Genomic DNA, 26336 nt, shown 5'->3' with positions numbered 1-26336 from the left:
AGTCTTACAAGCGTGGATGGAAGAACAAAGGTCCCTGGCTTCACAACCTCACTTCAAACGTGAAACCAGAAATGTGAAAGGAACAAGAAGAGACAATGCTCAAGTTCTGCGCCATTAGAAAACGCACCACTTTCTGCTCGCTTGGTTACAAGTGCAGTGAAACCTCTCCCATAGTACTCATATCGCAGTGCTGCTCTTTCAGGCAGTCGCTCATTTTCACGCGCCTTATCCCTTCCTTCCCCACAGCCAAATCCTCTCCTTCTGTCCCAGGAGGAGGAAAACATCAATGGTGGCAAAGCCGTATTTGATGATAGTGAGGGAGCTAAGAATGCCACGCAGAGGCAGAGCCATGGTCTGAAGCATGCAGGTCACTTAGGCCTTCATAGCAAACAAATAATACAAAAATACCCTAAGAATCTAACCTTCTTTAAAAAGAATCCCCAAACGAACCAGGCATTCTGTGCCTGTGTCCCTCAGACAGACGGCCAAACCGCCATCTCCCTTCCTCACAGGAGCAGAACATGACCTGTGTAAGAACAGCCTCGTTTGGCTGCAGCAGAAACCAACATTGCAAACTGCTTCACGAGGACTTATTCACTTTTTAAACAAACACTAATACTGCTGTTTGGCACAAGCGTAGCATCACACACAAAAATCACATACAACCAACTGCAAAAAGTGGAGGCCTTTATTGCATCGCGTGGCTGTCCTCCATCACAGGCTGCAGCACCAGAGGACTGAAGTGCAGCACCACACTTCTAAACAGCAGTGGCAGAAGACAGGAATGAAGCAGCTGTTGCCTCCTCAGCCGCCTCCAGCTGCCCCCATGCACAGAAATTAGGAGTGCGCTCTCCAAAATCACACTATCAAATAATAATCCTTATTGTCTGTTTGCTCTCTTACATACACGTCTGTGCAAATGACTCAAGGGTTTCTCTGTCCATCAATGCTCACCATTCAAATACAAAAGCAATTTCGGAATCCAGCTATTCCTGCACACTCCCTTTTTCATAGTGTGTCTCTGATTAATCTCTCCTTAAGCACTGGTGCTCAAATGACTTCAATTTTGTAACTACGCTTTGATGGGTGCTGTGGGTAGCATCCTAATCTTGTGTTCTGTTTTGAATGAGCAGCATTTCAATTGTGGATGCCCATCCCTGGAGGCATTCAAGGCCAGGCTGGATGTGGCTCTGGGCAGCCTGGTCTGCTGGTTGGAGACCCTGCACGTAGCAGAGGGTTGGAACTGTATGAGCATTGTGGTCCTTTTCAACCCAGGCCATTCTATGATCTATGAATCAGCATTTCAAATGCTAAGACCAGAGGAGTTTTAACCTCTCCTCCTAGGAGGACAAGATTTTCTGTTAGGCAAATCCTATTTCAGAATCCTTACAAAGTTAACATTAATTTTAACAACAGAAAGTTTGTTTACGAGCAGGATGTAACCGGAGCGTGATGATGACGTTAATCCATTCAGCAGCACCTGGAATCAATATTAACACGTTCAGTGGTACCACTGCAGTACACAGACCTCCTCCAACGCAGCCAGTCTGGTGGCCAATTACAGCTCACACTTCTGCAGAGAGCACCCTTCCCTTTTAGTAAGACATTTGCCATGATTTGAAAAGCTTCCTTTTGTTGTAAACTCACCAAACCAATGGCTATCTTGGCAGGTAGCTCCCTCTCAGAGTCAGACCACACAACATCACTTCAGTGCTTGGGTTAAGTTTGGTTTCAAAGTTAACCAGAGGGAAAACTGCATTACAGTCAGAGTGCGTTCTATTTAAACTATCAGCAATTTCCTTGGCCAGTTACTGAAACCAACTAATTTCTGCCAGCCAATTGCCACAACACAGCAGGCAGACTTTGAGGGAAACGTTTTAAATTATTTGCATTAGCCTATTGCATAGGAGCACCCAGGGAGCAGACCCATTACGTTAAAAACAAAGGCAAATGGTTTAAGTATCACACACAATGCAAACAATTAAATAAGAGAAATTAAAGATAAATTTTAATGTTAAATTATTAAGGAGAGAGCAATCCACTCTGTTATGTTTTACATTCACCTAAGTCTACAAGTACAAGTCTACAAGTCTACAAGTCTACCTCCTGATTGTGGTATTAAAGAGTAATTACAAACTACTTAGGCAGCCTAATGGCCTTCTGAAGACATTTATTTCCAAAATGATGACTGCTCCACAACGACATCCTCCACCTCCCACCACTTCCTGCCCAACACAAGGACCACGCACAGAATGAAGCCTGACAGTAGAAGTTCCAGTTGTCTGTTCATTCTACTTTATTACAAATCATAGAATCATAGAATGGTTTGGGTTGGAAGGGACCTCAAGGATCATGAAGCTTCATCCCTCCTGCTGCAGGCAGGGCCGCCAACCTTCATGTCTAATACTAGACCAGGCTGCCCAGTGCTCCAGCCAACCTGGCCTTGAACACCTCCAGGGATGGGGCATCCACAACCTCTCTGGGCAGCCTGTTCCAAATGAGCTGGTTTCCTTGGATCATACCACAGAACAAGAGGAAACTGCACCTAAAACAGAACTGGGGAATTATTAATTTTCTTTCTTAAAAATGGCAAAGGTATGTGAATAAGTACTTGATAGGAAAAAAAAAAAAAAAAAAAAGCCTTGAAGCCAAATCCGTGTCTCGGTAAGGCAGAAGTCTTCCCAAGCTCTGCACAGGGCTGTCATGTCCTTAAAACACACTTAATATGCAGCTGGAAAATTTGCACAGCAAACAAAAGCTGACAAAATGGAACTTTTTAGAGAAATAGTCACAGAAAACTGTCAAATGAATTTTAAAAAAAATCAGCGTACCAAGACACAAAGAGATTATAAAAATGTAAACTAGTACATGCACAGCATCTGCTATTGTATGAAAGCCAAAGTTTATGAACAGAAACTGCAGTCAGAAGATGACAGTTTCTGTGGCAGTGACATAAGTAGGTCGCTCCAAAAGTAATGCTTCCTATTTATTTCCATGAAAACTATAATGGATACAAAGAGCACAATATCTCTACTCGACAGAGCAAATTCTCAGATACAAAACACTCTTTTTCAGCACAGTCATCACCATTTAGCCAATTCATGTGGATAAGGCATCGAGACGCTAGTCAATTCATGGTGTGACAGTTCAGCGTGGCCATCTGGAATGTGGCTTGTCCTTCATGTCACCACTGCTGAAATGCACCACTCACCCCTCAGTGTGCTCACATCCACTGCTTAGTCTTCTGAAATGTTCACCAGGCATCAATGAATGTCAATAGGTGCCATTTTTTCCACATGAAGGAATTCAGTTTCACACCTTTGCTCCATCCACGCTTCCATGCCAGACACCATTCTGTCAGTGTGTCCCTCTGGTGCCAGCTGTCACACAGCAACGACACGGAACGGGACATTGGTTGGAAGGTTCAACCTGCACTGCCATACCACCAATATCCATCCCTGACACTGTGGGCCAATATAATAAAATAGGAGGTGTAACTTTCAGAGCAGCCCTCGTATTACCTCTTCTTACCTTGTAAGACAATGAATGCAAGTATCTGTTTTTAAGAAGCAAATGAGCGACGGTGTTTTTGTCTCAGACGATTAAAGCAAACGTACTGTGAGACCAACACTTTGCTACACATGGGATGCTCACCAGTCTGCATTCTCTACTCCTTCTGTAAAGGATAAGGCAGGAAAGAGGTACCGACTACTTTTACATTCTAGAAATGCCATCTCTGGGGGACTATCTTAAACAGTCAGATTCTGCTCACCAGCTGGAAAGGCACAAATGAGCACTCAATATTCCTCCTCGCGTGGCTGGGCTGGCGCTTTGCAACTTCCTTTTGGAAATTGCTAAAGCATGAAATATTCTTCAGAAGCTAGCCCCTAAATGAACATTTTGGAAGAGGAAGAAACTAAAAAAAAAAAAAAAAAAAGCATTAAATAATATTACAACCACTGAGAAATCAGATGAGGGTGAATAGTACAGAACAATTACAATGTAAAATTATCTTGATCAATTGGAAAAGAAGAATAAAAATGTCAGGATAAAATTCAATAACTGTGTATTTCTTCTTCAAAGAGAAATAATAAACTGTACATTTATGGAATGGGAAATTATAGCAATAACCTTTGCAGACAAAGGTCTCAGAAACAAGGATTTTACCAGAGATCATAAATATGACCATGACCTGAGCATGACTTCAAAATCCCACTGGCATGAGCAGAAGTGAGCACACAGGCAGCAGTTCCTGAGATTCCTCTTCCATCCAACACCCGGCAACCCTCAGCTGGCCCCACTCGCTGAGTGCCGTATTTCAAGGCAAACGTGGACTCTGATTTACAAGAAAGCTCTGTGAATGATCAATGACTCAGAAAATTGGCTCTAAAAGAAAAATGGAAGCCCTGGTTTTGGTTATTGGAGCAAAGGCAAGACTAAGCAATAATATAATCGGAGACCTCAAATAGGCAGGAGAGCTTAACACATCAATACTTGCTGTAACAGAAAAATCAGATGTATATATAAATATCATTCTTGCACTGGGAGAGCTCTCACACAGGAGTACATCCAGATCCCTGTCCGGTTCTGAAAATGATAACACTCAAAACAATGCATTGCAAGGCTGTGAGATGTGAGCTTGGCACCTGGATCTGGATAACTATGGAGATACATATCCACAAGCAGAATGGTCTAGGAATATTTCCAGGTGCAGAAACACACAGCAAGTGCTGAGTGCGCCCTATACGCTAGCAGCACTTTTCTTTGTATTTCTCACTTGTGTGGTGCCTTTGCCGTTGCAGACCAGTTCAGGACAGTAACTGCATGCTGGCATTAAGGCTTCACCAAGATTGCAATATCACCCACGCCACACTTAATCCCATCCCTATAAAGGTAAGTGCAAAAACTGGCCATGACTGTCAGCTGATCTGTTTGGCAATAGCAGGATGTGTTTAGAAATTAAACCACCATATCTAACCGGCATCTGCAAATGTAGCATCTGCCTTGCAGGGCTTTCAAAGTCACTGTGCTCTGATAGCTTGCGAACAAAGGTTGCTTATCAGTAGGACGCATCCAGCAACAAAGAAACCCAGCAAAGGTTGCACAGTGCCACGCAGCAGCCAACCGCAGGTATCAAGGAAACAATTGTGAGAAGAGCGAAAGCATAAGCACAATACAGCTCCAGACATTCTCTTTGCTGATAGGAATCCCTGCAGGAGGGATTTCTTGAGAAAGAAGAGCTGCCTTTGGGTTTGTTAGTCCTTGGCTGCCCTGACTGCCGTCTGCTCCCAGGGAAGCCATCAGCAGCCCCAACACACACAGCATTAAGTTCCAAACTTCAGTGTCGCTCTCTGAGAAAATTCATGAGACGTTATGTTGTCTGAAGACTTGCATTTTCTAACCTCAGTACTTTATGCTTGTGCAAGGCCAGGCAGTTTAGAGCCCACTGCCTCGCAAGCAGAGTTAGAACTACCTTTAACTGCACATGTTGCTTTGCAGTATGCTGAATGGCACCTGTTGTTTTACTGCTTCACTCCTTCTTGCACAAGGCAGTTCTGCAGCATTCACTTACAGCCCCACTCCACTCCGAACCAACAGCAGTGTTTGCCACATCGCAGCCCTCCTTTCCAAAGGACTCACACAAACACTGAACAACGTCCACAGTTTCCCAGACTTCCCCCGAAAGCCTTAAAAACCCGATGTCACATTGACCAAATATCTTCTGTCTGATTTCTTTCAGACTGATTAGCCAACTTAAGTGATAGGTTACACACGACACGCAGGATTTCACACTTAAACTCCTTGAGAAATGTTGAGTGAATGCCATCTGGTCGGGACGATTTGTTACTGTTCACTTTGTGGATTTGCTCGGAGATGCATCTCACTAGCTCTGCAGCTGCAGGTAGCTCCTCTGACACGCCTGCTTGCTTTCAGAAAGAAAATAAAACAGACGCTTCCAGCTCTGCAAAGCACATGGATATCCAGACTTCACTTTTCTGCTTCAGGCCATCTTCTCACCTCCTTCCCTTCGTGTTCAGTCATCTGCTGACCCCATGCCTTCTTTGACAGGCTTCCTGTCTCTGACAGGCTTGAAATTAATGTATTAGTTTTCTAAGTTATTAGCAGATACTTCCTCAAAAGGTCTGTACTATTTTACTTGCACGTAGATGCTTTTTGCCTACCCTACTGATAACAGATTTACGGTTGGTAGGGGTTTTTCCAGAATCATTTCAGACAGACATTAAGCATTCACAAACCTCATACGGCTCCTTGAACAACTGCCATGCCACCTGCCAACCTTCCTGACATACCCACTGACAACAAGGCGTTACACCTCCCCTCATCTCTGAACTTGTGCCATTTGGACAGAGGTTGGTTGGGTCACAGGGGAAGAATGGACATCCAGCTAAATGACACTGCTGGGCTCAACTCACTAAGCAGGTCAAGGAAGAAATGGGCTGCGGCCAGGAAACTGCTTCACGTGTACCACCAAACCTGACCCAACCCAAAGGGAGGGTTGCAGTGGAGTGCGTGAAAAACCCAATGCTCCTTCTGACCAGCATGTCCCGGGTTCTGCAGCATCAGCTCAGCTCCAACACACAACTGCTCCCCTTGGGGAACGCTGCTCCTGTGTAGCTCCTGCCCAGGCTCAGTGGCACTGACTCACTTGGCATGTGCCTCAGCTGATCTTCCCCACTCCCCTCGATGACACGAATAGGTGAAGATCATGCAAACCTCAGAGCACTGGGTCAGCCTACAGGCAAGCATTTGAGTAAGCATGCTGCATTATCTTAAAAGCAGTATAACATACCCTGTTTCATCCAGATCAAAACCAACCAGGAGGAGCTCCATGCCACCTCATGGAGATCCATAGGCGGACAATCAGCACAACCAAGTACCACAGCTGGCCAACAGGCATAAAAACAACATGAAGCAGTGCAACTGGGAAAGCAACACAGCTGGGAAAGGTTTCCTTTCAGACAATAGAACAGCAGCGTGTGGGCACACTATGTGCCTGGCATCCTGCTTGCAAGATGGTGCAGATATAAACAAAAACACTTAAACATAACCCCTGCAAATATTAGTCACAAGGATAAATAATGATAGAGGCATTTTTTGTTTTACAAGAATTTTCTGTATTTTGTAAATTTCCCTGAAAAAACTATTTAGCTGCCAATGATACTGGCAAGCCATTGATGATGAGAACTCTAAAAAGCACACTGGTGGTCCTATGGCATGAGACTTCTGGCCTTGTGTAATGACCAGTGGCTGGGTCAGTTACTGGTCAGTTATCCTCAGGGTACCAGCCCCTTAAGCTGTAAAACAGGAATAGGAAGCAGAGTAACCCCCATGCAACTCAGGAGGAAACAGCAATCTGCCACTCCACCCGGGCTGCCACAAGCCCATGGGCCCAGATGGGACCCACCTGAGGGTGCTGAGGGAGCTGTTGGAAGTGCTCACCAAGCCACTCTTCATCATACATCAGCAGTAGTCCTTGGTAAGTGGGGGAGGTCCCAGATGACTGGAGACTGCCAATGTGACGACCATCTACAAGAAGGGTTGGAAGGAAGACCTGAACTCCAGGCCTGTCAGCCTGACCTCAGTAAGGGGAAGGCCATGGAGCAGATCATCTTGAATGCCATCACTCAGCATGTGCGGGACAACCGGGGGATCAGGCGTAGCCAGCATGCGTTTATGAAATCAGCTCCTGCCTGGCCAACCTCATCTCCTTCTGTGACCAGGTGACCCACTTGGTGGGTGAGAGTACTCTTTGCTGGGTAAAAACTGGCTGGGGGGGCTGAAACAGAGAGTGGTAGTGAATGGAGTTCAATCCTGACAGTCATGAGCAGTGCTTCTCAGGGGTCAATATTAGGGCTGGTCTTGTTTGATATCTTTGCTTGTGATCTGGTTGAGGGGATTGAGTGCACCCCTCAAGTTTGCAGATAAGATCAAGTTGGCAGGAAGTGTCAATCTGCCTGTGGGTAGGAAGGCCCTACAGAGGGATCTGGATAGGCTGTGTTGATGGGCTGAGGCCAATGGGATGAGCTTCAACAAGACCAGGTGCTGGGTACTGCACTTTGGTCATAACAACTCCATGCATCACTACAGGTTTGGGGCAGAGTGGCTAGCAAGCTGTGCAAAGGAAAAGGACCTGGGGGCACTGGTTGACAGCCTGCTGAATACAAGTCAGCAGTGTGCCACACCTTGACTGTTGTGCTCTGTTTTGGGCTCCTCACTGCCAGAAAGACATTGAGGTCCCAGAGTGTGTCCAGAGAAGGGCAATGAAACTGTTAAGATTCCGGAACACAGGTCGTAAGGGGAGCAGTGGAGGGAACTGTGGTTGTTCAGTCTGGAGCAAAGGAGTCTCAGAGGAAACCCTATTGCTCTCTACAACTTCTTGAAGGAGGGTGGAGGGAAGTTAGAGCCAATGTCTTCTCCCAGTAATAGGAGTATGATGAGAGGGGCTGAACTCTATGATCTCTGGAGGACCCTTCCAGGCCCTACAATTCTGTGATTCTATGAGAGGTAATGAACCTCCCCTGGCACAAGGTAAGGTCAGGCTGGATCATTAGGAAAATTTCTTCTCAGAAAGAGGGGTGATGCATTGGAAAAGGCTGTCCAGAGGGGTGGTGGGGTCACCACCCCTGGAGGTGTTAAAGAAACATGGAGATGTGGCATTGAGGAACATGGTTTAGTGGCCGTGGTGGAGAGGAGTTGACAGTTGGACCAGAAGATCTTAGTGGTCTTTTCCAACCTTAATGATTCTAGGAGAGTTCAACTGGCATGTTGTTTTATACTTAGTGGATCATGGGGTGGAACGGGACAACAACCTCTACCATCAGAGCTTGGGAGCAGGGTGGGGTCACTTGTATTATACAGCATTAATCTACTAAAAGAATGTGTGATTGTATGTACAAATGCTGTATTTGAAAGGTTAGACCTAGAGCAGAGAGAGCAATGTCACAGCACTATCACAGCTTTAATGTGCGTAAGAGCTGAGGAGAGGGCAGAGCCTGAGTGTGATGAACCACAGCCAGGAGGATGTGGTCAATGAGAATCGAGTGCAGCGAGCCTTGGCACAGGCCACAGGTCAGCAACGACAAGGAAACAGCTTGGGAAACTGCAGGAGAGGCCAAAAGATGGTTACTCCACTCTGTGACAGCTGAAGGCCAGCCTTTCTACCAGATGTGAGACAAACATCCAGCTGTTTTCTGAGTTATTCCTACTGGTACAGCCACTGCCTCCACCTACACGGAGTGCCTTGGTAATGAAATGTTTATAACTTGCCAAAATGTGATTGTGACCAAAGTTCCACAGGCATTTTCTTCCTTGAACTGCATTTTTCAAAACCTCAAATTGTTAAGTCTACAAGTGTTCAGATCTTCTTAGCAGAGAAGGAAAAGGACACCAGGAGAGAGGAGACTGCTGAAAAGCAATGGTGGACATGGTATACACAAAAAGTCAGGACAGGCTGGGTGTCTTAGCTGGGACAGAACAGTTTGCTTCAGAGTGACTGGTACGGTGCTATGTTTTGGTTTTAGGGAAAAACAATGCTGATAACACACTGACACTTACAGTTGCTGCTAAGCAGTGTTGTACAAAGCCAAGGCCCAAGGAGCTGGGAGGGAACAGAATTAGGGCAGCTGACTTAAAATGGCCAAAGGGATATTCCATACCATACGACACTGTGCAGGAGGAACAGCGTGGGAGTTCATCTGGCTCTCTCCTTCTGCTGCTTGGGGGCTAGCTAGGCAGTGGTCAGCAGGTGGTGAGCAACTGCGTGTGCATCACTTGTTATATAAATACATATATAAATGTATATATGTCATAATTATTATCTTTCTCCTTTCCTCTATCTCACCAAATAGTTTTTATCTCAATCCATGAGTACTACTCTGTTTTTTTCTCTATGATTCTCTCCCCCATCCTACTGGGAAGGGGAGGGAGTGAGAAAATGACTGCGTGATGCTACGCTACCTGTCAGGTTAAACCACAACACTGAGACATCAGAACAAGAGGAGGGCAACAATAGAAGAAATTCAACGAGAGCTGCCCAGCACTGCCAGCTTCCATCCCACATCCTCAGCAAATAGATGTAAATCTCCCATTTTCATCTGTCCCTGCAAGGCAGCAAAGAACCCCACGCTGCTCAGTGCACAGAAGGCAGGTAGCTGTTATCCTCCTGGTTCGAGTGGCAGAGATGAAGCCAATCCAGCGTTGGACAAGTGACAGTGCTGTGACCCGGGTAACTGCCAGACAGAGAGCAGAGCTGCTGGATCACAGCTCTAAAGGGACATATTACAAGATGCATATCCTGAAAAATCAATGTCTAAGTGTCTCAAAATGGGTGCTAAAACAGCTGGATATGTTTCATCTTAATTTTCCCATGTCTCAGGCAATTTTTGAAATGGATTCCATGCCACTTCATTTCAAAGCGTAAAAATAGATTCATTAGTGGTTATGAATGTTTCAGATTCCACGGTGCCACATACAAAAAGTGAAATAAATATGGATTGGAACTGAGGACCATCATGGTACTATCTCCTGAATAAGAAGAAAAACCGAGTAGTGACTGTTTTTACCTGTACATCAGTATTACAAAGCAGTAAGATGCTGGGGGGAAACAGGACCAGAACACTTCATTTAGCATTTTCCTAACTTCTGCCTGTAACAAGGGGGAGGGAGGAGATGATGAACTAAAGACAGCCAGCAATCTTAGCCTTGACATTTCCCATTTTTTGAGTATTTGCCTGCGCAGCCTTCACAGTGGGGCAGTACATTTGCCTGCAGGAGGCTGAGAAGCTGACAGAGGCCAAAAAGAGCACAGTTTTAAGATAACTTCAAATATTAAGCTGTTTACTTACTGAATACAGATTGGCACAGATCACTTGGGAGAACAACAAACTAGGTCTGCAAACAGTAATAGTAATTGATTGGATCCACTGCTCCACCACGTTCTTCTCATCTCTGCTGTAGTGCAATGTGAGCTTCCGGGAGCACACTACTGTGGGAACTGGGCATATCCCCACAGCAACCACTCATTAGGAACAAGAATTTTTTTCTGCTTGAGTCAGAAAAAGAGATGGCAAGTTTATGCTTTTCCATGTTTTTGGGTTGCAAAGACAAATCCAGCACGCTTGCTTTACACATCAATTAAGAGTTACCCAATTGCTTTCATTTCCAGATCAATGTATGCAAGCCTATCTTCACATCAAAGTCTCTTCTAATTTACAAACCCTCAAAATAACCTTAATTACAATCCACTTCAATAATAGCTTCCACATAAAGGAACAAGTAAACATCTAGGACTCTGCAGACCGAAAAGAAACAAACGAAAGGGATACAATAAAGGCCTACAAAAATTGCATGTCCTCTGATGGGGGAATAAGAGCCAATTGCTTCAACCTTTTCCCATGCAATAGAAAACAAAAGAAGAAATTGAAGTTAACAGTGACTGGATTTGAAACTAAAAGATCTTGTTGGTCTTCGCAGTGTCATGGGATGCTGTGGGTACAAGACATTTACATTTGGGTGCTATGGACAGACCAACAATAAAGAAATCTATTGGAAATTGCTAAAGAATGTAGAAAACTCATGTAGCTCAGAAAATCCCTGCGCACAAATGAGAATGAGATCATGCTCAAGGGAAGCACATATATTCTTGCAGTTTCCTTAAACTATCTCAGCCATCTACTTTTGGGCAGTGTGGGGAACGAGACAGCAAAGAGAAGAGCTTGTCAGTTGGTCTAGTGTGGTCACTTACGTATTGCTGGATTCATTCTTTCACAAAGATGTGTGCATAATAAACTGATCTGTCCACAGTTTTATCACTAAGATGACTTCAAACAGATTGTCAACATGGGAGGAGTTAGAAGGGGACTGATGCAGAACACCTTTCTATTTGTCTGACTGAACAGAAACATCACCCCACGCTGTACCACAATGTTATGTTCCAATTTGCTCTTGTTGTAAAACATCAGTTCCTAGCAATTTAAGCATGTTCAGATACAAGAAAAGAACTAACGAGGCAATCTAGGTTTGAACTGTATCATCAGTTGCACAATAGCACATCTAAATAATCTTTCAGATTTCCAGTGTTGCTAATGTTGGAAATTACAGACTTAACTGTCATCACACCGCAAGAATCAGTTCTGAAGTGGCAGCTCCGTGTGAATCCAAGGAAGCTGAGCTGCAAGCCACAGTGTGCTCCCCCTTAGCAGAAGGTTAGCTGAGAGGGCCATGGCTTGCAGGAAGTCCCCCAGCAAGCTCAGCCTGTTCCGTGTAAACCTAAGCCAAAATAACCAACTCCTTGGATTAATTTCTGCAATCTGAAAGGAACAAACTGACAGAACCAGAAAAAAATCTGCATGATTTCAAAGCACATTTAGGAATTTGCCAAACGCCTGCATTTGCAGTTTGCTTATCTTGAAACTCTACCAGTACAAAAGCCACTGTTGCTTCAGTTACGGCAGCTCACAGGAAGCAATAGGAATTTGGGCAAAGCACGTACCTCAGAGTCAAAATGAAGTCCATTAAGTACCTTTAGCAAAATAAAGTCCATTTTGTGTTGGATTCCTTAAGAAATGACAGAAATTGAGATGCAATTCTTACTCAAACAGTTTTTGTAAATTGAGTGTTTCAGAAAATAATCCCTCCTAGCAATCGGGAACAGAAGACTGTGCAATCATAATACCGATACATAGCAGTAATTGTTCATAAATTAGGAAGAAGTGATGAAAAATCTAGATAATTCTCACTTCAATTTATTAAATAGAAACCACCTTATCACAGATAAAGCAGCTGAGCGAGATCAGGCAAATAGCAAAGACACAACTCCCCATCATCCCCATCATTCTTCTGCACTTCTACTTGAAAAACTAACCAACAATTATGATCCACTATGAAACTGAAGAAACCAAGGCTGAGAGCTGCAAAGAGAACTAGCCTAAGATTTGAAGTCACAATATTTTTTCCAAGTACTCAAACTCCCGATTTAACATTACTGTATCATTACTAGGTTGATGGCAGAGCTTTATGAACAGTATTACAAGATAAAAGAGCTAATGGAATCCACCTAAGCAGCATTACAAAATCTGTATTCCTTCAATTCCATTGCACTTGCTTACAATCCAGCTAAATTTCACAAAAGTTAATTGGCAAATTATTTAAATCCTCAGTTCTCTTGCTTATAGTCCTCCGAGTTGATGCCTAACTATTGCAATTACAATCAAAAGAGGGAGATTAGCAACTCTGACAATCAATCCTATAACGGTTAAGTACACTAATGATAATTTAAGCAAATTAGTACCGCAATAACCATGCAACATTCAGATTAAGCTTATGACTGGAAGGAAATCTACAGTTAATGCCAAGGACAGATGCGCTGCATTTCAGGAAACCTCAGTCTCCTGATCTTGTACAGCAAAGCTTCTCTCCATCTTCACAAAGCTGCCAGTGGTTTTTTGTTTGTTGTATTTTTCCTCCTTCCCACTCCATTCTTACTACTCTTGGACAGCTCTCCAGCTTTCAGCTAGTGACTCAATGTGCAATGATTTGGGCCTTACGTGTTTTCTACATCAGAGAGAATGCAATAGGATAGTACTCACGTGTTCTAGCTTTCTACTACTTTCTCACTAGAAAAGTGAGAAATGGTTTATGGGCCACTTCAAGTTGTACTCAAGAAAGCAAAATGGCAACAGGTAAATGCCATAATTGAGAGCTATGTTGTTGTTGACACTGTCAGCAAACAAAGTTATTAATTTTACCTGCACTAAAAAGGCAAAGATAATTGATTTCCCAAAAGGAGAGAGAAACGGCAAAATTAAACATTCTCCCCAAAGCAGCACACACGACTTCTAACTTTACTGAAGATGTATGCTTAGCAGCATTACTTAACTCTGAGAAGCTGTGAACTGCTGAACCCACCGCAAAAGGGAAGACTGACATCTTAAATTGCACTTCTAGTCTTTTTGCTTTGTTGCTGCCCTCGGGTTCTCAAAAGACAGCATGCAGACTTGCAAATACCAACTGCATCATTCACTCCTTAAAAGATAGTCCACTCTGGTTAGAAAAAACAGCCAATATAGAAATCTTCTTCCGCCATTAGGTAACCATTAAGCAGGATGCTGCACTCCCAGTTTCCTCTCCGTACTATTTTGCATCCTATCCACACCATCTTACAGCCTCCCTTCCAGCATCCTTCCAAAGACAGAGCCTCCCAAGTGTCACTGAAGGGCAGAAATCACACCTGCCTCAAAGGTCCTTGCGTCTCGTGCAATACACCGTGCTTACCTTAGTTTCTTTAGTTCCATTATCAAGTTGTGTTTATTGGATAAACTAAAACTCCACGGTGTTTTTTCTTTTAAATTATTCTCATCATGAAGAGAAGCTCATTAACTACAAGACTGTTAAGGGAATAAGTTAACACTGATAACCCACGTCCTTCCAACAGATTTGTGAATTGTTTCATCTTTGTAACTTTGGTACATACCTCCCTACCAAGGGCTTCCAAGGGCTCTGGTTTTTATAATAAGGCATCTAAGTAAGAGTAGCATCTAGCTCCCATTAGAGAAATAAATTATCTTGTGGTATGAGAGCCAGCTTAACTATCATGAAAATTTAACTTAAAAGAAAGCATGCATCTACATTATGTTATGGTCTCTCCCTAGAGACTTGCTCAGTAATGCAGCATTTCTATTTCAGAATAACCCTCAGATTTCATCACAAATTTTGGGGGTGCAAAAACACTGCAGAAATGTCTTTTGGAATGGCAAAAAACCTCACAACTGCAACCTATAAATCCAAGAATCAAACTTAAAGCTTGATTCAGCCAATTAAATGTGGAAGAATGACCCTGATACACAGACAAAAAATACTTGCCATTTAGGGCACGATTTCTATAAAAAGAGTTCTCACTCAGAGGAAGAAGGCATTTTAATGAGCTTCTCAGTTCACACATTTAAATTCCTTGGAAATCTTTCACACTTGCAATTTAAAAATTACTACTGAATCTTTCATCTTTTACTTTTAATTGAAATTTTAAGCATCACATCTTTTTGATAGGGAATAAAAACAATACAAAGCCTATACAGTATTTCGTATCTCCTATAACCTTCAGTTCTTAGCACGTACTCAAAAGCACGAGGAACAAAAGCTGGGCTACAAACTGCCTTACCTTTCTCACATTTGCCCATGACAGGTCTACATCTGTTACAGTATCAAGTCAGCTGTGCATTCAGTATTCATTAATCCTCTTGTCTAAGTCACAAGGAGCCCAATGGCATGCTTCATACAGTGGGCATATGTATTCATGCACGTCATGCATGGTAAGGCAATGCATGGAACTAAATCCTTCAGTTCCAAGCAATCTAAAGGACAGCACCTTATCCAGAAACGAGATGAAACTGGTAGGAGAAAATACAGGTAGCGGGCTTAACTGCATGCCTTCTCAGAATTACAAGAAAAATGCTCAAGAATGTTATTTTAGAGATACAGTTTAGTGCAAGGAGGCAGTCACTGCATAGTTGCTGAAAACTAGGTGATGGGAGCAGAATACTGGCTAATGCAGGACTGCCTGCATCCCCTCTTTTAAACAGCAGCGCTCCATTCCTCATCACTGTGCAACTGACCCCAAGGTCAAGTTCATAGGTCTTACAGCAGGTAAATCCCACTTTTATTTAAGGTAAGAGCAACACTAGAGATTTTGTCAGCATTCATGCTGCCTCAGAGGTACCATTCCTGGGGGGTAGGAGCCCTGGCTGTAGGTTTTTGATGCAACCGCACTTCTCTTAGCTTCTTTTTTTCCTTCTGGGGTCTGAAGAAGGCATCTTTGCTAGCATAGCACACACCATGTAAGGCACACACGGCTTCCTTACTGTAAGCAGCGCTCCTCAGGTAGTACATTGCTGCTCATGAAAACATAGCATTTCTTAAAGCAGAACCAGATGTAATGGTATTTTGTTGCATTTACACAACAAGCCAGGGCTGATTCAAGAAAGAGAGAAAAGGATTAAGTCCTTTCCAAACAACTGCCACGATGAGTTATTTCTACCATTAACATAAAAAAATCTCATTTATGTTAAAGAAAGCCTGAGAAAAGGATGGACAGAGCAGTGAATGTGCCACTGTGACACTAAATGTGAGACAAGATCCCATGCTTCCTCAGCCTCACACCTGGGGTTTCTAAGTGCAGATCCCCACAGAGCTGACAGACAGGACCTGAATTCATATTTACACAGATCTGCCAACTGTGTATGTGCCTATTTCTTCACCGAATAACAGACAAGGAATAAGGATACCTGCTCTATCCACATGCAGTTAATTAATGATAAGGTTAAGAGTGTCTTTGATGGAGATAATGGAGAAATGCCTTAAGAAGATCATGCATTCATGTTTAAGAACATCTGTACTGCCCTACCTTTAGTCTCTCCTCTATGTGTGTGTCTCTTAGCTCAATAGTGCTCCGTTGCCCTGGAAAAGCACTGCAAGTGCCAAGGGCTGTATTGAGAGCCTATGACAAGCTTAAAGCTGGACATGATGAATGTGTGTCAGATTTGGGGTGGGTTTTTTTGTTTTACCCTCTGTCCTGCAGCCTGGTCTTGAAGATTGCCTGAAGTGAGGTCTTCAGATAAACAGTGACTAATTTAGCAGTTCCTCACTGAAATACGTTTTGAGTTGGAAGAAGAGAAAATAAATATAAAACTTGGGCAAAAATGTACATCTTTGTAACTGGTAGCCTAAGCCAGGGAAAGTAATGAGAACAACCTTATTTATTTTTAAAAACCGTTCTGTAGGGTTCTGTATTTCTCTCCATAAAGCAGCAGCTGGTTCAGACCCCCATTAATATCATCTTAATTTATTAGAAATTCTAGCTGAAAGAGAGAACAGCTTTTACAATTCCCTTAGTTCAATATCACTTTCTACACTGTAGATACTCAAGCCACTGCTGCTTAATTTAGTAACATTTTCATTATCCCCAAGGATTACTCAAGAACATTTACAAGGAAAGCCATTTGTGCAAATTGTATGGGTTATTGATAATTTTGTTTTGGCTTTCTTAACGCTATTTTCTCTCTCCCTCCATGTATATATAAATAAGATTAATCACAAAGCTCTTCTTTCTTTCTTTTTTAAAGCTCATGGCGCACCTCATGTTCATCGCATGTGCAGTTCTAAGGCATTACCTCCCACCTCCCATGACAATCTGATAACTGCAATGCACCTACATAACACAAAGACATTTTTTCTACATGTAATCAAGTTGTTTAATGAGTTACAGATGTTTCATGCAGAAAAGCCTCATAATTAATGGTTGTCACTTACTCAGAGAAGACATTCTTGAATAGAAAAAGCCTACCTTGCAACATGATTATTATTAATATTACCTAGAGATCATTCTGGCTTCACTTGCATCGCCACATTACCACCATTGGGCTGCTCCTGAGAGCTCATTCCCAGGACATTTCAAAAACAGAACTGCCACATCCGTGGTCTTTCCTGCCTGGTAGCAGGAAGTCAGCACTGCTGGGAAGAGCACGTGCTGCAAGCTGACGTTTCTGGATGCAATGGGGGCATGACATTCCCAGTCAAGCATGATCAAAGAGTGGGATTCATTTCAGGTTTACGAACATCGTCTGTTACATCCTGTGCCAGCAGCTCAGTGGGATGGTACGCCCATTTCCAGTTCCTGGCCCTCACTGTCAGCAGGTGGGTGTTGTGCTCTGCCAGCTGAACACACCACATTGGCAGCTCTGCTGCACAGCATCTTAAACAAAAGAATGATGTTACCATAACGCGTGGCTTGTCTGTGAAGCCCCCACAGCAGCTCCAGCCCGTGGGTGCTTCATGGAAGAAGAGCGTACCTCTTTGTGAAGCACATTTGTAACCTCTGTCAGGTTTCAGAGATCATTCCGTTAGGCTCAGCTCAAAGGCACACCATAGGGCAGCTGCCCCAATCCCAAGTAGAGTCAGAAAACCACCCAGCCCTGACCTCGCTGGAGTGTTTGCCTGTCTCGAGAAGAGAGCACTGCTTGTGAAGTCTGCCCAATGAATACCTCACAAGATTCACTTTTCCCTGTTCTGCAGCAACCCCCCAAACCTTAAGCATTTGGGCTGCTGCAAGGTGGCCACCTCGTACCTCCTTCAAAGTCCAAGCAAAGTTCATTCATCATTTTTTTGGAAACAGGATTAAAGAAACAGAATTGTTATGTCCCTATTAAGAATTGTGGCAAGCTTTCTCTAACAAGCCTCAGCATCGTATGCCTCCAACACGTGGTGAGAACTGCACAGATCAGCAGGGGTGCTTTGGGCCATCTCCATAAGATTTTGTCCATATTTGGGCACCTTGCAAAATCAATATTGCTGCATTGGTAATGTTAAAATAGCTGTTTCTGTTGTATAAAATAAAAATAAAACAGCTCACTGAGGGCAGAGTATGGTTTAGAAACTGAGCAGCTCCAAGCTGAGACAGAGGTCCTGCTGAGCCCACTGTCCTGCCAAACTGGGGTGGGCAACAGAAGTTAGAGCACAATATGTTTAAGCACCACAGAAGTACGATCCATTGCAGGATGGAAGGAACATTTTTTTTGTGTGAAAGTTTAGATGGGCACATCTGGCCTCCTAGTAAAACCTGAGCAAGTTATGTAATCCTACAATGCAGGTATAATCTCTTTCCTCCCCATCTCACGCACATTTCTGAGTATTTGTGCACAAGTTTTTCATTAGTAATGATACTGTTGAACACGAATGTAAGTGACATGCAGAAATGACTGAAGAAAAAGATCTACACCCATATGATTTCATCAAATCAAGAAGTAGATCAGGCAGCTCCATAAACATGAAACAATACTTAAAATGAGCAGCTAGGACTGACAAAGGCTTCAGTTACTACAGTGAAGTGCAATAGTGAGTTCAGCTTGGACACCTTCCCCTCATTAGACTGCACTCACTGCATTTCTTTATAGCACTTGAGCAAAGATCAGTAATGGAAGTTGTGTTACAGACTGAGACAAAAGAAATAACATCTATGAAGCTGAAGTACTCTTTTTACTGTTAATAGCTGCCCCTCAACTACCAGAGTTTTAAGATAACCAGCACAGATGGAATAGTTAGTCCCAGATAGGAGTCTCCAACAGCAGGAGGGTTAACAAAGCATCTTCTGAACCTGTAATTGAAGTGTGGCCTATTATCAAGATACAGCACAGGGCTTAATTAGAAACAGAAATCAATAAAGGTAATCTAGAAGGTATGAGAAAGGTTTTAGCAATTTTCAGTGTTGGTTTGAATTTCTCCCCTAGAATTGTTTCCAATAATAATGGAGGCTTAATGCTAAAGTAAGAGTCACCCCGACGTATCATTCTGTTGTTACACGATTTAATGCACATTTCAAACATCTACAGTTTCCCAAGGAGGATGGCATTACCTCTTATCAAAGTGCCTGCAGCAGAGGAGATCTCAGATGTACTCTGGGAAGACAAGGCTAACATTGTCTAAGATGTTACAGCTCTTCCTTCCACACTTGTTTTGCTTTGTTTTTAAAGAAAGTCTTAACACGCCCAGCCTGAACCCAATTAGCTCAGGCTGGTTAGCAAGGTGCAGGCACTGAATCAAGCTGCTCTTTGTGCAAAACATGGAAACTGGAGGGCCAGGACTGAACACTCTCTTTGAAACCTCAGCAGTAGATAAGACAACTGCAACTGGTACAGATGGCAGATGACTTCTTGCAACTGGGGAGGCCAGAACTGGACACAGTATTCTAAACGTGGCCTTACAAGGACAGGGTAGAGGGCAGGATCACCTCTCTCGACCTGCTGGCCATGCTTTTTTAATGCACCCCAGGACACCATTGGCCGTCATTTGTCACAAACTGACTCGAACAACAGCACAAAAAGTATTTTGGCCAAAGCATAATCATCTACAGATCTCACATTGTGATTACTGGGCTCAGGATGTGATTGGTGCTGTTGGACACACAGACTCTACCAAAACTGCAAAGAAAAGCAGGTATTAGCTGCAAACACAGGATCTCCAATGTCATCCATTGCAAGAAGAACTTTTATCCACACTAAATGTCTTTCCTCTTTTGGGTGCACCAAGCCTTGCTCCAAGTGTAGAACCTGATTTTCCCCACCTCGGATGCTCTTGTAAGTGACAGAGCAATTAGGTATGCTACACCAACAGCAATGTTCTCCTGGTACCATCCCAGCCACCAACCAGCTACGCTGTGTGCTGAAATAACAACCTGTTCAAATCTCATGCATGTCACCGATTAATAATTTAAAGCCTACTGGCTAGACAAAATACAGACTTTATCTGGATCTCTTTTATTATCTAAATTGCTACCCGGCACTTACACTGAAAGCACAGAAAAGGCATTCGTACACTGCAAGAAAAGCACCGTCACGTATGTGTTTTTTTTTGGCTAGAATAAGGACCCCTCATTAGCATAAGGCTTTGAAGCTGCACTGAAAATATTTCAAGCATTTCCTTTCAAAGCACAAAATTTATCAAAATCCTTCTGTATTTGGTATTTTTCCCCCATTTAGTTGCTCAGAGAGAACATCTGAGGTAGTGATCAGACTACGGCCATGTGCAACTTCCAATGTATCACTAAAAACACTAAAATAACTACTCACTGTAATCTTTAATTTGGGTACATCGACACAGTGAGGCGTTTAATTTACGGTAATTAAGATGCGTTATCAGACACTGCATGCTGCCCTAGAGGACCCAAGAGCCAGCTTTCTGCAACTCCAAACATCACCGAAAGGTAACAATACAGATAAAAAAAGAGCAATTCTAAACCTCACCCAAGTGGGAAGTACAAAGCTGTTTATTTTGAAGACCACATCCCCGCCGTATCAATTTTCTAAGGAAAAAAATGAAAATGGAATTTTTTGTTGTGTTATTATTTTGTGGTTCAGTATTAGCAGCAGTAAATATTTCAGCACAAAGAGAGAACTCCCTCTGAGCTCATTACCTACAACGCCAGCACCAAGACGGGCGGCAGGAAGCTCACACAGTGATCTAACCTGCGCCATACTGTGTGCAGAAATCCCAGGGGCTCTGGACGCTGCAATAAATGTGAAATATTTCCCAGATGAAGAATGAACTTCTAACCTTCTCAGTATTTACAGCCACTATGGCTCTGCCAGGCCGCAGGTTTCAGGCAGAACAGAAGCCGGCCGACTGCATTTCAATACATTTACTGCTTGTTTCCCCAACTTCCCTTTCAACACTTCCCTCCCTTATCTAACGGAAATGCTACAGATTCTTTCATTACTGGTGAGCACAAAACACATTTTTCCAACGCTCTCAACTCATGTGTCATAAATAAATCGGGTCCCAGTGCCACTCCTCCTGCTGACAGGAAGGGGAAGAGCGCTGTCAACAGCAGAAACGTGACTTGGTACCAACAGCTTTCAGACACTGAGTTACTGCCCCCTGAATGGGAAACAACCTCACCTGGCAATGGTACCCGCAAAGGTACTGGGCCTGAGACTCATGCATTTTGCACCAAAGATTAAGTAAAACGAGCAAGAACGGAGTGCCACGCACATCTTACCTGTTGCATGCTTTGCCCTAACGACCATCTCAAACACGGATGGGATTCAGCAACACTAAACTTGAGGAGTTAGGATCATCTCAGCCACAGATCACCCTCCGGACATTTAATGTTTTCTTTCAGCTTCAAAGCACCCCTTGAACATGAAGTCTACAGCGTGGTGCATGACATGAAATCTCAATTTGCATACATGTAACCAGAAACTTATTTTCTATATCTTCTTGGTGCAGAGCAGCATTGTGAGTTTGCTTGGAGGTTCATCTTCCTCTTTTCAAGTAAAACATCTGAAAATCACATATCTGATCCACCACTGAGCTCCACAGCCAAGTGTTCCTTAATCAACTTCAGTCAAAATGAACTAATCAACTCAAATCACTTAGAAACGTCTGTTTAAGTTAAGAGGGGTGCCCTAGGGGTCACCAAAGGCAGCCGAGCCTGCAGATGACTGAAGGGTCTTGGGGAGGAGGGAAGCAGAGACAGAGCCCACCTTTCTTGGGGAACAGCTTGTGTTACAAAGCAGTACAGGACTGAGTTCATTCCACGAAGTTAACAGAACTCAGACTAAAACCCACCATCTTCCAGGACATACTTTGGGCTTTAGTGTTCTGAACTCCTAACTCCAGCTCCCAGATACACTTTGTAGATAAAAGGATAGAAAAAACAAATCTTTAGAACACACTCCTCAACCCTTAAAAACCCTTCCAATTAATTCCAGTTAAAGCCAGATTTTTCTAGATTCAGCCCCACAGTATACATAAAGAACCTAAACCAAACGTTTTTTTAATACCAAGTATCTGGGCAATATGAGACTCCCTCTAACACCTTTTTTTTCCCCCTCTAAATTACACAGAATAGCCTGTTCAAAAGACTACCTCCAAGGATGTGAAACAGATGGCATCCTTCAGAGTCAGCAACGTGAACTGACTGAGTTTCGCTACATGAAGGTAACATTTAGCTGAATTCGAGACGCTGCCAAATTTAACAGAAAGACATGATCTTGGAGGGCTGATCACTTGATATATTTTTATGCAGTTATAAATAAGCTGCCTTCAATTATCTCTCATTTACCTTGTGCAGGAACACAGAAGGACAGCTGAATTTACCTATTCCTTTCTAGCTGAGCACATAACACACTTACATGTGAGATGCATCAAGGCATCCTACCCGACAACAACGAAGGGTAGTGGCTGTGTCCCTACGGCCCTGGAACAGCAAGGATGCATGGCAGCAGTTGACAGCAGAGGTTGCATGGCAGCTTGCTGCTGGTGGGGTTGCATCATGGAATCAAGCAGGTGACCTTCCAGGGCTTTGTATTCTTTTTAAGGGATTGAGAAAAGTTGGTCTTGGAACAAAGCAACAATTAGTGAGTACTCTTTACTCCACGCACAATTTAGGCTTGTTTCTAGATAAAATGGGTAGTTCCTAACCTCAGTTGAGAGTCACCAAAGGGAACACCATTTCACTCCAGCTGCCCTAGCACTGTCAAACAATGCCACACGTATGTAGAGATTTACAAATGACTCACTGAATTGCCATTGTGAAATATTAAGAGGAGAAAAAAAAAAAAGATTGACTGCAGTAGCAAAGTAATACTAATGTGCTTCTGAAATCTCCTACCCAAAAAAAAACCAACAAGCCACATGCTTCAAAAGATGCAGAAAAATAGATGAGAAGGGGATCAAATACCAAAAGCCTGGATTTCTTGTATGAATTCCTGTCAGCATTATCCCTAAGAGTGACAGAATAAGCCTAAATTAAGCAAAATCATGTCGTTAGTAGGTGGTAGAAGACGATTTTTCCATTCTAGAAGAAAATGATACAACGATCAGGTAACAGTTACTCAAATACCTCAGCAAATTATAGTAATGGAGAAATACAATTACACTCTAGTGACCTCGCCAAGGCAAGTAGAATTAAGTGAGATTAGAACTAAGAAATAAAACCAGAAATCCAACTTTCAAAATGCATTCTGTATAATCTTCACTATATTTTAATTCTGAGGCATTAAAAGATTTCTTTTTCTTGTGCCAGATGTACAAGAAAAAAAATCGGCATAAAAGAATTGGCAGAATTTATTCTAAATTGTTGCAATGGAAAAAAGAAATCACATTAGTTTAGATAAGTAGCTAAGAGTGATCTCAAGACCACTTTCATCCCCAAGTGACCCGGCTGTATAGTCTACATTAAGGCTATAATCTCAGCGTTATCTTTGATTTTCTTTGCTTAATTGTATCATACCATTAATAATATTAATTTCTGCCGCTGCCCATAAAACTGAAAGCCTCATGCCAATGCCATAAAATAGATAATTTGGAACTGAATTAAACAGCACACCACGAGTTGCATTAAACTATCATAAAGTGCAATGAATCATCAAGCCCTTAAGTATTTAAGAAGCAGTGCCTATCTGCATTCTTCCAGCCCAAGAACCGAGGTAAGAAAAATAGTGTTTGCTGCATGACCTGAATTTGCTGGCTTTCAAAACTCTTCAAGTCAAATTAGGGCAATGCTGCACTTTGACAGCCCTTACCAAATAGTCTTCCCCAAGTCTTAGCAAAGGGCGGAGCTAAATAAAATGGCTCTGCACCAGCAGCCTATGTAAGGCTGAAGAGATGCTCAGGAAGCCAGTCCCAAAGCAGTCAGCAGTAAAACACAAGGTGAAGCCAAAGATAAGGGGAACTGGGGGGTAAGAATGCAGAGAGAGCACAACGTGTGCTCAGGAGAGTGCTCCCTGTGCTATGCTCATCAGCAAGTGCAGCACCTTGGTCAGGTTTTGATTTGCACAGAACTAGACAGCACGAAATACAGTTACAGGATAATGTAAACATGCTGCAGATACCAACGAAAGCCTTACGTTATCCTCTGCCCTCCTAAGGACTTCAGCTGCTCAGTAATAGCCAACTTGTTCTGAAAGCTTGCTGCCCCTTCTTCACTTACACACTTTTCATCTCCCAGTCTAAACTTCCTTAGTTCTACACAAAACCATAGCCCTCTTCCTGAACAACAGGTAAAGCGTGCAAAATATTCAGAAAATATACCTCAACTGTAAAATTTCTTAAACTCTGATACACTGTTGAGAGCGAAGTAAGAACTCTGCAATTAGCATGCCTTTGCATTACATTTTACACTATTAGAATCTAAAATACATCTTATTTTTGCCATAAAGGTTTTTCTATAGATAAGCCTTCCTTAGACGTTGTTCCATGATTATTTTTATATCTTTAATCCCTTCAAGACTTGTTTTTAAGACAGACTTGTTTGGGCCATAATCCCTTGTAAAACAAGTCAACTGAGCTCTTACATGGATACTGTATGTTGTCACCAAGGTGACAATTAAATTCTAGCTGAAATACCTTAAATCAAGATAAAGCTCCAATTAAGAAAAAAGTCTTATTTGCACATGTAACATGAAAGGTTTTTAAATCAGCATTATCAACAACTCAGTGCTACTTCTATTTAAAGCAGCTTTCATCAGTGAGCAAGACAATTACACACACAAAATAAAACCAGGACTTACAAAATAATTACCTGAGCTATTACCTTCTGTCAAGTTCCTTGAAAGCAGCAGGATATTTAGAATTTTAAAAATACTTTCTGTACTGTCCTTTTGTAGAAGAACCTAAATAGTTTTACAGGTGGATTTTCAGACATGATTAGCTGCACACTGTGACATTTTCCCTCTTTATTAGAGCATATTGCATCGAGCACATACACAGCAGTTTTTAACCATACAAGATGCATGTAGCATAGGCAAATCCCTCACGAAATGATATGCACGCAAAAATAAAGCTCTTAGGAACAACAGTCGGGAGATCCACTCCCTGAAAATTAGCCATTCTTCCTACCTTGTACTGCAAGCTCTGCCTGAGCTTCAATCGTCTCGTTCTCGTTATCTGCTATGCAGGTGTACGTCCCAACGTCCTCTTCCGTAACATCACTGATGAGCAGGCTGCCCCCCGCACGCAGCGCAAACCTCTCGGAGCTGTGTGGAACAAAACAAGAGTGGGAGACTGGTGGGCAAATGGATTCACATGGAGCGTTCACAGAGAAGCAGGTACAAGTCCTCTGTCTGAAATGGCTGGGTAAATATAACATTTCTGGGTGCCATTTACACACAGCATTCTCGGAGAGATGACATTTAACGGCATGATCGCACCCCATGCTATGGCATCAGATTTTAAACCAAGTTCAACTACATCCATTCCAGGATTACAGGAGAGCAACTAGAATTGAAGAGAAATGAAAGTAACAACCACATCATTACATTACTGTCATCTGTTGATCTAAGTCCTGACTCAATAAATTTCAAAACCAAAGAAAACAAAATCCTTATTGGGATTAAGTGAAAGAAAAGAGCTTTCAAAGCACCCAGGAAGACTTCCTATTTGAGGACACCAAAAGGCAAGGGATGCTGTTCCCATCACCTAAGAACAGGGGGAGAGAGGCCACGTGTTTGAAAGGACTTCAGAAAGTTTGTTCTTCAAGAATTTTAGGGAATTCGAGTTAAAAAAAAAAACGTATCAGGAGCTTAGAAGAGAAATGTCTGAAGAACACATGGATGGCACTGCAAACAGGTCCTAGCTATGAGAAAAACAGCAGGAAGACTGTCATGAAGCTAGTTTTGGAACCGCTCACGAACAGAAAGTAAGGAGATAGTATCTATTTAGACCCATGTTTTCTTGTTGCTGCAGCCAGAAAGAGGCAGAAGCCTCCTGTCATGGACCAGATGAGGGATTCGTATGCAGGAAAAATAAGTGCTCTACAGGTAAGTGAA

The 26336-nt window shown here is 42.8% G+C and overlaps 1 protein-coding gene across 29 annotated transcripts in view; it reads right to left on the bottom strand.

Annotated features, from left to right (window-relative positions):
- Positions 1 to 26336, bottom strand: part of NEO1 (neogenin 1) — a 279790-nt gene that overhangs the window by 73547 nt on the left and 179907 nt on the right. For all 29 annotated transcript variants that reach the window (XM_040706582.2, XM_046898900.1, XM_046898908.1 and 26 more), the window contains one exon: positions 25408 to 25544. In XM_040706582.2, the coding sequence (XP_040562516.1) occupies positions 25408 to 25544 (137 nt within the window). The remainder of the gene's footprint in view (positions 1 to 25407; positions 25545 to 26336) is intronic.

The sequence above is a fragment of the Gallus gallus genome, chromosome 10 (genome assembly GCF_016699485.2).
Source record: "Gallus gallus isolate bGalGal1 chromosome 10, bGalGal1.mat.broiler.GRCg7b, whole genome shotgun sequence".
NCBI lineage: Eukaryota > Metazoa > Chordata > Aves > Galliformes > Phasianidae > Gallus > Gallus gallus.
Note: the sequence above shows the minus strand (reverse complement) of the source record. Positions and strands in the feature narration are given on the sequence as shown.